This window comes from Bactrocera dorsalis, chromosome 1 (genome assembly GCF_023373825.1).
Source record: "Bactrocera dorsalis isolate Fly_Bdor chromosome 1, ASM2337382v1, whole genome shotgun sequence".
Taxonomy (NCBI): Eukaryota; Metazoa; Arthropoda; class Insecta; order Diptera; family Tephritidae; genus Bactrocera; species Bactrocera dorsalis.
The window spans coordinates 60,570,165-60,582,307 of NC_064303.1; the positions used below are offsets into that span (position 1 = coordinate 60,570,165).

The following is a 12,143-nucleotide window of genomic DNA, read 5'->3' on the forward strand; positions in this document are numbered from 1 at the left end:
ATAGGAGTACAAAGGAATTTCAAATACCGTAACTTCGAAATATTAACAAACAAAGATAATAACAAACAGAAATGTATGATAAAAGAGAGATGAGAAATAGAAAGCTTAGATAAAACAGTATTGCCAGATCAGACTTAACATTATTAGAAAAGAAACTTAAAACTAACGTAAATAATCCTAAACATCCTGCCCGGTCGAGTCGGTCGACTCGAAATCCTCCTTCTCAAGCAACAGACATAGTTTCTGGACGGCTCGTTTTATGTATCCTCTAGCGGTTTTCAACGTGACATTGCGGACCACTCCATCAGCTCCGGGATGTACTATTGTCACTCGACCCAGACACCAGTGGGTTGGAGACAGGTTCCCTTATATTCTTCGTGCGCCGAAGCCATTTGTTTCGTCTCTGCAGAATGGTTAGATACTCCTCACTCCATCGCTTCCAAAATCCTTGTTGTATTTGACGTACCAATTGCCATTGCTTCAGACGATTGCTCGGGATTTGTTTGATATCTGGTTCGGGAACCGCCAGTAGTGGAGACCCAATCAGAAAATCACCAGGCGTTAACGCAAGTTTCTCCTCAGGATCGTCGTAAAGTGGTGTAATAGGACGGGAGTTGAGACAGGCTTCTATTCTTACAGCCAACGTCTGCAGTTGACTGTACCACATGACCTGCGTACCTACGCAGCGTACCAAATGGTGCTTAGCGGATTTCACTGCCGCCTCCCAGAGGCCTCCTTGATGCGGAGCACTGGGTGTTATAAAATGCCAATGTGTGCCCGAATTTGCTAACGATCGCTGGTTATTCTCACCCTGCCATGCCGCAAGGTCTTCCTTCAAGAGTCGGTTGGCACCAACAAACGCTGTACCGTTATCACTATATAAATCCCGACAGGGACCGCGTCGGCTGACGAAACGAGTGAAGGCATCTAAAAAGGCTTGTGCCGATAGATCATCAACCATCTCAATATGTACAGCCTTGGTGACCATGCAAATGAAAATTGCGAGATACGTTTTGATAAGCGTTCACAATAATCGACACCAGATGAGATGAACGGTCTAGCGGCTCTAATCCTCTGCCCGGGTAAGGAAGCCATTTGCTGCTTCAGGACTTCCCCTCTATGACGCCGACACACTACACAGTTATGGATGAAACCCTTGACTGCTTGCCTGGAACTCAGAATCCAGAAGCGGCGACGAAGAGTGTGCAGCATGAGTTGTGTTCCTCCATGCAGTGTAGATTCATGTGCCTGATGTAGTAAAAGCTTGACCAACAGCGTCGATTTCGGCAGAATAATAGGGAATCGTTGATCATGTCCTAGTTCGGCCTTGTGAATGCGTCCTCCAACACGTAGGATTCGGTTTTTATCTATAAAGGGATTTAAAGGCCTTATTCGACTGGAAGATGCCAAACCTAAACTAGACTTCAATTGACGGATTTCATCTGCAAAATGCTCCTCTTGCTCTAAACGGATTATAGTGTATAGTGCGTCGTCTAGTTCCTGAGCACTGATAACCGGTTGGCGAAGGTGTCGACGGTTTCTTAACCAACGTAGAATAATGGCCACCGTTCCCAACAATCGAGTGATATTACTGAACCGTTCAGTTAACAGAATAGCATGTCCGTTTGGACGACGAGTATATAACGGATGTGACACGAGTGTAATCAACTTGTACGTATTTCGGTTTTCGGTGAGTAATATATCTGACTCATCCTTGCTGAGAGGAACGTCACCGCTGTCCAAATAGATCATCTCTGCTTCCTTAGGTCCATGCCACCAGAGTGGATGTGCTAGTAGCTCTCCAGGGGTGATGCCTCTACTGGCACAATCAGCTGGGTTATGAGCAGAACGAATGTGATTCCATCGCGTGGGGGATTTCAGCTCCTGTATTCTACGAATACGATTTGATATGAATGGTTTTAATGTTGTTGGATCCTTTCTCAACCAACATTATACGATAGCTGAGTCCGACCATAGATAGTAGGGAACGTCAACTAGTCCCAAAGAGTCCCGCACGTTCTGGAATGTGTTAGTAAGAAGTAGCGCTGCCGCAAGTTTTAGGCGTGGGATGGTAGTAGCTTTAAGTGGTGCTACCCTGGTACGTGCCGTCAGAAGAGTGAAACGTACAGAACCGTCTGTGTGCAACGTCTTCGCATAAATCACCGCTGCATACGCATGTGAGCTAGCATCGCAAAACCCGTGAAATGATGTTTAAATGCGTGGAATCATGCCCATCCACCGCTCGATTCGTATTTGATTAAGCTCTGGAAGCTGTGCCCGATACTTCAGCCATTCGCGGCAAAGATCGTCCGGTAATGGTGAGTCCCAAGATAGACCGGCAGACCATAGTCTCTGAATGAATATTTTCCCAGTTACGATAACAGGCGCTAACAATCCAGTAGGATCAAAAAGTCGTGCCACCTCGCTGAGTACACGGCGCTTCGTGGGTATCTCTCCTCTTTGACGTAGATCGACGCGAAAGAATAACTGATCCGACAGTGCGTCCCATCTTAAACCCAAAACGGAAGCCTCACCAGGATGGAAGATATAACTAGAAAGATATTGCTCATTAGATAAACGCATCATCACCTGACCATCGTTCGAGTTCCATTTTCTTAGGGTGAACTTTCCCGCGGATAAAATGGCGTCCACATTTTTAGCCAGCTTCACTGCATCGATAACGCTGTCACAACTTGTCAAGAAGTCGTCCACATAAAACGAAGTTAATATCGCAGTTCGAGCGCGAGCCGCCTGTTGTACGTCAGGAACCACAGCGGAATTGTCACGAGCACATTGTTGTAAAGTTCGTACTGAATTGTAAGGACTGCATTCCATACCATATGTTATAGTCTTCAGGCGATATACTCGGATATCGTCTGCAGGAGACTCACGCCATATAATTCGTTGATAGTCGCGATGTTCAGGTACAACCAGCACTTGCCAGAACATCTTCTCTATATCTGCTGTTATCGCCACTCGATAGCGACGGAAACGTAAAAGAATACTACTCAACGAATCCTGAAGCGTTGGACCTACCAGTTGGACATCGTTCAGTGAGATTCCAGTGCTGGTAGGTGCCGATGCGTTGAACACTACGCGAAACTTAGCTGTGACCGCATGATGTGGAATGTAGTAGCAATTGGTGTGATTACAAGGTGGTTGTACTGTCTCCATGTGACCAAGTGCTGCATACTCCCTTATAAACGAAATGTAGTTTTCTCTAAGGACTGGATCCGCAACCATACGACGCTCTAGTCTATGAAATTGCTGTAGTGCCAGTGTGTACGAGTCACCCAGTTCCGTTGCCTTTTGCCGCAAGGGTAACTGTACCATATAACGGCCGTCTGGGGTACGGCTATGAGTGGTATCGAAAATCTGCTCACACTCGTTCTCTGGCAGATTGTCAACCACCGCTATTTCCTCCATTTGCCAGAACTTTGACACCAGTCCCTCCAACCGGTGGTCCTCCCTGTCTAGCGAAGTGGTGAGTGTGAGCAATGATTCCTTTGCAGGAAGGGTCACTGCTGCTGGACCAAACACCACCCATCCGAAGCGGGTACGCTGGGCAAAAGGTTCGTCTGGTCTTCCACCGATGACTTCACCCTCTATGAGACGCCCCCACACGTCCGCGGAAATAAGAACGTCGATAATTCCAGGCGTACCAAACTGGTTGTCCGCCAAACCTATGCCTCTCAAGTATGGCCATTTATTCATGTCAATCTTCACTGCTGGAGTCGGTGAAGTAATGGACGATAAAACCAAGGCGTCAATTCGCATTTCAAAATTAGATGTTGTTGATCTCAGAGTGAACGTAACGCTCCCTTTCACTCGAGTATTGATGGTCGCACCTACACCTTCTACCATCAAGTCACATTTTCGTCGATATAGCTGCAAACAGTTTGCTAGACGATCCGTTATAAAGCTAACCTGTGATCCGGGATCACACAGAACACGTGCCACTCGCTGCACCGATGCTTTTCCAAAGGCATATGCACGCGCTGTTGCTAAAAGAGTTATCGGCTTTGAATTGGCAGCGAGAGGCTTTGCTGGTGCGGCTAGTCATGCTGTTGTGGCTGTCGGCACCTCCGCAGGTACCTCATTGCATACGGCTGACGTAGTTGTAGAAGAAAGCGTTGACGTGTTGTTGACCTTGTCTCGACATAGGATTGTGTTGTGCTTGCGTCCACAATTTCGACAATTACCAGACGAACACTGACGATAGGAATGACTCGAACGTAAACAGTTGTAACACAATTTCAATCTCTTAAGGGCTTCAAATCGTTGCTCGATACTAAGAGCCAATATTGCTGGACACTTGGCAAGCCGATGCGCTAACCCGCAATGAGCACACAGAGCGGCATCCGTGGTAGCTACATGCGCCCTTAGTGGTCGTTGCTGACGGCAAGCCGTTAGTGAGACCGATGGTTCAGGAGCTAGGCTATGAGCACGTCTTTCCAGAAACTTCAATAGATCTTCTAGCTGGGGTATCTCTGTAGTTGAGCACCTCATACACCAGTCACGCTTAGTTACCGCTGGAAGCTTAGCCACCACGATTGGTACAGCCAATGCGTCCCACTGATCTATAGGGATGTCCATAACACGCAATGCACGCAGCGACTCATGAACCGTATCCACAATACTCAGTAACGACTGCGATGACTCGTGGGTAGCTGTTTTGAGGTTAAGAAAACGGGATACGTGTATTTCCGCTAGCTGCTTTTTGTTGTCATAGCGGTCCTTGAGAGCCTTCCAAATCTCCTGATAGCCACCTGAATATATTCCACCAATTAAAGGAACAGTAGCCGCATTTACCGCCTGCCGGAGTTTTCCCAACTTAAACGCTTCTGGATATGTAGAATTGTGTACCAGTGTTTCAAAGGCATCTTTGAACGCTAACCAATTACACATGTCTCCATCAAACAAGGGGATAGCTAACGGGTCCAATTTGAGGTCAACTAAATGCCCATCCAGAGATGTCGTGGGGCAATTCCGCGTTCCGTCAGCGACATTAGACTCAACCCTTGACGATGCGATGAGACGATTAAGTCTGCTGCATGCCGCAGTATACAGCTCCTCTACTGATTCCATAAGTGCATCATGTGGCCCCATCTCGGTGGACGTAGCTCCTCCAACCAAACGATTATGGTTCTCCATGAAACGTTCAAAATGTGATTCAAGCGACTTAAGCTCTTGTTGGAGATGAAATACATCACGGCTTTCCATGGCACCTTCCGAGACACGTGCATGTATGCGCTTTATTGCTTTCACCGCCGATGATCGCCAATTAAGTTCCGCCATGAAACCACACAACCGCAATAACAAACAATTACAAAATAAATTTAAAAATATTTGTCCTCACAGGAGGCACCAAAATGTTAAATAATTTAATTTTACCAGCGGGTAGAGTTCTCAACGCTTTATTAAGATGAGTACCATCTGCACTAAGTTACAATCAGAGAAGAGTTCTTACATACATGTCCTCCGGTATTTATAGGAGTTCAAAGGAATTTCAAATACCGTAACTTCGAAATATGAATAAACAAAGATAATAACAAACAGAAATGTATGATAAAAGAGAGATGAGAAATAGGAAGCTTAGATAAAACAGTATTGCCAGATCAGACGTAACATTATTAGAAAAGAAACTTAAAACTAACGTAAATAATCCTAAACAGATATAATTGAAATTTTACAACGTATTAAAAGTGGTGTTTATGAAATTAGTGATGCATCGGTTTCAAGTGACATCTGGAAGTTGTACAATAAAATTGTGGATACCAAAACGGGGGAGAATGTACCCTATGTTATATGTTCAAATTGTGAAAAATATTCAAATTTGGTAAAGGGGCTAGTTCTTCATATTTGAAAAAGCACACATGCTACAAACGCCAATCCACAGAAGAAAGTGATTCAGTTCCAATGAAACGGTAACCAGTTAATATCAGTGACCAATTACGGGAAGAAGTCCTACAGAATTGTTTAAAATTCACTTGCCGTGATTTACGATTTTTTGAAGCTGTTAATGGCGAAGGATTCAAGGAATTGGCACGTTGCTTAGTGGAAGTTGGTGTTAAAATCGGCACGAAAAACTTTTCAATAGAAGACATTTTGCCTCACATTTGCACCTTAGCGAACGTGAAAAGTTTATCGGTGATATACGTCCATTCATTGAGAAAGGTTGGTAAATCTCTCGGTATATTTAGATGTATTATTACTTGTCTGAAAAATTTTTACAAAATCCTTAGGCATGTGTGCGTCTACGGTGGATATGTGGACAGATAATAAAATACAAAGAAATTTTATTGCTTTTACTGTGCATTATATGGATGATAAATGGCAGCTTAAGAAGTATGTTAAATTGTGTGTTCAACAAGCACAACTGTACTACATATAGTGTGTTTGTTTATGTTTATATTTTTAGCCGTATTTTGTTTACCTCCGAATTAGAATATTGTGATGACAATGGGATTGCTGTGAAGAAAACTGCGGAAAATAATTGGACTCAAGTTTGACGAACTGAACTTAGATAGAAATTTGTTGGAAAAAATTACTTTTACTACAGATCAGGGTTCAAATATCAAAAAGGCTCTACAACATCATTCAAGAGTAAATTGCGTAGTACATGTGCTCAACATTATTTTGAAGCACACATTCGATAAAGAAACACTTAAAAGTTGTGCTCCTAATGTTATCTAATCTAAAGCGAACAAGCAGAAACCAAATGCTTGAAACTACCGTGAAGCAAGAGTGCTCTTCCAGATGGAACACTAAATTTGAAATATTGTGCTCTATTCGCAAAAATTTCAATGCTATTGAAGATATTTTAGAGAAATCTGGTGAAACACATCGTTTGTTCGGAATTGAAAAGTATTTATTGGACAGGATAATAAACGTATAGAACCATTCAAAAATCTAACATTGTTGTTGGAAGGTGAGAAAAATTCAACTATCATATGCATATCCTAAAAGAAAAGTTGTTTAAATTGCTACATGAAGAAAGTAACAATGAAATCCGATCTATACTTACAAACTGTTTAGATAATATTTTTGATACGAAATTCTGTCCAGACAAAATTCATAAGATTGCTGCTTTTCTATGGCCAGAATATAAGCAGATGCGATACTTAAGCGAGTTTGAACGTGATGAGGTGTATAATTTAGTGAAAGTGGAATTGAACAAAATCTTAATGAGCATGTCTGCGTAAATTCCTCAAGATTCTCAATCTGAAAGTGTAGAAATGGAGCATTGTATCGGGGATGATATGCTTTCAAAATACAAAGACGTTCATTTGCTGACTGGCTGTGAAAGCCAAATAAATATGCAGATTGAAATATACAAAAATGCATGTTATACAGAAAATTGCGTTTTGAATTGGTGGCGGCGTCATGAAGATGAGTTTCCATTGATGGCTAGACTAGCACGACAAATTTTATGTATTCCGGCGTCTAGTGCAGCAAGCGAAAGATGCTTTAGTTTGGCAAACCGTATATTAGAAGAAAGAAGAACAAATTTGAAAGGAGAAAATCTGGACGCCATTTTATTTTTGCATTCACAACAAAATATTAAGTTCATATTAAATATAACCAAATATATTTAATTTATTTTTATTTATTGAACTAATTTATGTTGTGTTATGTTATGTTATATTGAATTAATTTATGTTTAAATGAAGAGAATTTTTTCCTAATAGTTATAAGGTATATACGAAAGAAAAATCACAAGAATTTGCTTTTATGTATGTACTTCGTTTCATTTGCCATTGACGATACCAGATAGTAATCGTACGATGCCACGATGCCGCGATGCCGGTGCGCAATGTTACCTTCGCATCGTGGTAATCGTCAGAAGTCAGTGTTACTTAGTAACGTAATCGTACGATGCCTACCTTAATCGTGCAGGTCTCTGGTGCATACACATATACATAAACATACTTAAAATGCATTGTCATGCAAAACAATAGCATTCAATAGACAATAACACAAACATTACTAAGGATAAAATGTTTACATATGATAACCCATGGTTTCTTAGAATACATTTTAGCAACTGTCTGTAAATGTACTCACATTAACAGCCCTATTCTCATGCCCTCACAAAAGTCACCAACCTCACTACAGTGATGTTTCTCACTATAGTGAGGGTTACTTTATTCTGGCGAAAATTCAAAAGCTCAAATGCTCACTATTACACTATTACTATTACAAATATCTGTGACGTGTGAAAGCAGCCATCATAATACAAAACATCTGTGTTTGTTTTTATACTCTCGTAACAAAGTTGCTAAAGAGAGTATTATAGTTTTGCTCACATAACGGTTGTTTGTAAGTCCTAAAACTAAAAGAGTCAGATATAGGGTTATATATACCAAAGTGATCAGGGTGACGAGTAGAGTTGAAATTCGGATGTCTGTCTGTCCGTCCGTCCGTCCGTGCAAGCTGTAACTTGAGTAAAAATTGAGATATCATGATGAAACTTGGTACACGTATTTCTTGGCTCCATAAGAAGGTCAAGTTCGAAGATGGGCAAAATCGGCCTACTACCACGCCCACAAAATGGCGGAAACCGAAAACCTATAAAGTGTCATAACTAAGGCATAAATAAAGATATTAAAGTGAAATTTGGCACAAAGGATCACATTAGGGAGGAGCATATTTGGAAGTAATTTTTTTGGAAAAGTGGGCGTGGCCCCGCCCCCTATTAAGTTTTTTGTACATATCTCGGAAACTACTATAGCTATGTCAACCAAACTCTATAGAGTCGTTTCCTTCAGGCATTTCCATATACAGTTCAAAAATGGAAGAAATCGGATAATAACCACGACCACCTCCCATACAAAGGTTATGTTGAAAATCACTAAAAGTGCGTTAACCGACTAACAAAAAACGTCAGAAACACTAAATTTTACGGAAGGAATGGCAGAAGGAAGCTGTACCCAGGCTTTTTTTTTAAATTGAAAATGGGCGTGGCGTCGCCCACTTATGGACCAAAAACCATATCTCAGGAACTACTCGACCGATTTCAGTGAAACTCGGTTTATAATATTTTTTTAACACCCTGATGACATGTACGAAATATGGGCGAAATCGGTTCACAACCACGCCTTCTTCCAATATAACGTTATTTTGAAATCCATCTGATGCCTTCTCTGTATAATACGAGTATGTATACACATTAGGAACCAAAATAAAAAAAATATGTAAATGACGGATAATGAAATCTCGATTATCACCTTATCATGCGAGAGTATAAAATGTTCGGTGACACCCGAACTTAGCCCTTCCTTACTTGTTACATCAATATTTGACATTTAAAAAAAAAATGAGAATTGAGTGTTATAATTATGTACTATAAATATATATATATAAATATATATACATAGATACATATAAGTAAGTTACTTACTGTCTCTGTACATTTTACTTCTTCTAAGAATGAATAAAAAGACATCTACATATGTTTAAATAATTCATTTTATTTTATTTCATTTTAGTATTTTTTTTTACATTTTTATTTCATTTTTTTTTATTTTTTTACATTTTTATTATTACTTATTTAATTTTTCTGACAATTTAGCTATAACCTCAATGACTAGGGAAACATATGTATTTTAATAATGTGAAGCATACACAAGCATTTATGAACTTACCTCCCTCCACTTGGCTTAAATGCCTCTTAAAGCATTTAAATTATCTGCTAACTCCGACCAAAGTACTTGCAACTCTTGAGGGTTGGTCGGAGTTAGCTTCCCGCTGCTTGCAAAACATTATGTAATGTTGCAGCTGCTCCTGAATTGTCCTTTCCGTTTTTGTTCGCCTAGGAATATATGAAATTATTGTATATATATGTATATATATATTTAAAATTTGCAAAATTACTTACATATGCTGATTATCCATTTGTGTGTCCATTTTTGTTTGCTTAGTTTTATTAAAACAGCTGTTTGACAGCAAAAAGCTTTTTACCTCACCTGGTGACTTTTTTAAGGTTTTTTCGTATGAGGTTTGAGCAAGAATAACCTCACAAAATATGCCTCACAAGAAATCTCTCAAATTTTTCCTCTCAACTCAGTTGAGAGGTTTTTTCAGAATAGGGCTGTAAAACAACCCCAAGGTCACACAACATGTGCACTTGAAAACAATATCATACCATGTAGCATAAACAATATGCTACATACATATGAGCATACACACATACACTTATATTAAGTTGGTTCTTAAAATTATATATAAATACGTGAAATTACTAAATAAAATCAGGCTAATAGGGGGATTCTGTAACGAGTCTCTAGTCTCTATTTGAGTCATTTTGAGGCAAAATCTCAATTTGTGACTAGTTATTATTCACTAAACAGTCTCTAGCGTTAGTCACAAAATATTGAGACCTGGAAGTTAGCAGGTCACAAAACTAAAAAGAGCTCTTGTCTACCATTTTGAATATACTGAATAGAGATCATTATGTTTTTTGACTTAGTTATAGAAAATTTAATGTTTGTTATCGACATATTTATTTTCATTCAAGTGTAAAAACAACGCACAGTTTGCTATCCATTTTTCCAACATTCTTAACTTTTTCGCACACTTTTTTCGCATTACAATCAATTATTGCTTTTAATTTCACTCTATTATCTTTGAACGTAGTTAATAATAAACGAATGTTTTCGTTAAATTTATATCGGTTTTATAAAAATACTGAAATTTCTATTAATAATTTCTCTTATTAATTTTTATTTCACTTTTTTTAAATAAATAAACAAATTTCACAATCAGCTGTCTAAATGCACAAGTCTGTCTGTCACCATAAAATTGCAATGCGCATTAGCGTTGCTTAATGCCTGACTTCATAATACAACGCTTCAAACAGATGCGTTTACGTGGCAAAGTGCTTCACTGCAACACTGTTTTGTAAAATAATTCAATGACATTTTAAACGTTTATGAACGCAAAATTGGTTCGCCGAACATCGTTTGTTGTATTTAATTAAATTATTGTGAAGTGAATTTTTCAGCAGTCCTGCGCTTTTGTTTTACAAAGCGCTTTAGAATTGGCTGAAACAAAAAATACAAGCAACCCCACGTTAATTAAAATATATTATATAAAAGAAAACGCCGGGCTATTACATTATTAATGAATCGCGATTCAAAAAGAAGGATTCCTAAAACCTCAAATTTTTGCAAAACCATTGAAATTATGCAAGATGACGGGTTTTTACTCGCACTTTCGTATGACGAAGATCACATTTAAAATATTTGCTACTAAATGCTATTATTTATAAAAAATAATTCATATTTTTGGGTTAATGATATTACAGAGCATGATAAATCCTTGGTGGCCTCCGCACAGAACAGGTCGAATTAGAATTTCATTGGAAAAATCATTACAAATAATGATTTGGAAGCTGGGCAACAATTGCTCTTTTAGAGACGTCAGCGATCGTTTTGGTGTAGCAATTGGCCTAGCATATAAAATTTTTGTTAAAATAATTAAGATGATCTGCCGCTTAAAAGGAGATGTTATAAAATTTCCAAAGACTGCAGCTAAAAGCAAATCAGTGAAGAATTTTCAATTCTGCGTTTCAATCCATTCCCCTTTGTTCTAGGGTGCGTCGATGGAACACGTGTTCCAATTTCACAACCAATCAAAAATGAAATCAGTTAACGCAACCGAAAGGGAACATACTCAATCCTTGCTCAAGTAAATATTTGAAGTTTTTTACCCTAACTTATAATTTTTTAAGTTGAATATTTTTTTTTGCTGGCTATTGAGAGACTGTCGCATGGAATTCATAGATGTATTTATTGGTTGCCCTGGTGCATGCCATGACACATCGGTATGGCAAATGAGTTCTATCAGGAAGGCCATAATTAATAAAGAAATTAATATTTATTTCAATTACTTATTTATTTCATTACCATTATCAATGGATGAAGGTTAACCGTTGGAAAAGTTGATTATACTTAGTACCTTATCGTGATAACGGGTTCTTAACACCAATGCAAATGAAGTATAATCTAATTCTAAGCTCAACTCGGGTTATTGTGGAATAGGGTGGGTCGATTCCGGACTTTTTTCGATTCGGGATTTCTAATAGTGCGGAAAAGTTGCCTTAGTACTTCCTGATTCCAATGCAACTTTTTGTTTTGAGA

At 39.2% G+C, this 12,143-nt stretch overlaps 2 protein-coding genes across 2 annotated transcripts; both read right to left on the bottom strand.

Moving 5' to 3' along the window:
- Positions 1 to 304: 304 nt before the first annotated feature.
- LOC125777807 (uncharacterized) lies at positions 305 to 961 on the bottom strand. The gene has a single exon (XM_049453532.1). The coding sequence runs from the start codon at positions 959 to 961 to the stop codon at positions 305 to 307; it is 657 nt and encodes a 218-aa protein (XP_049309489.1).
- Positions 962 to 2,211: 1,250 nt separating this feature from the next.
- On the bottom strand, positions 2,212 to 3,777 carry LOC125777809 (uncharacterized). The gene has a single exon (XM_049453542.1). It carries the CDS (start codon positions 3,775 to 3,777, stop codon positions 2,212 to 2,214), a length of 1,566 nt encoding a protein of 521 aa, XP_049309499.1.
- Between the last annotated feature and the right edge of the window lie 8,366 nt (positions 3,778 to 12,143).

Coding starts and splice junctions, on each gene's coding strand:
- LOC125777807 (XM_049453532.1), bottom strand. CDS start 961: ATGGTTGATGATCTATCGGCACAAGCCTTTTTAGATGCCTTCACTCGT.
- LOC125777809 (XM_049453542.1), bottom strand. CDS start 3,777: ATGCGAATTGACGCCTTGGTTTTATCGTCCATTACTTCACCGACTCCA.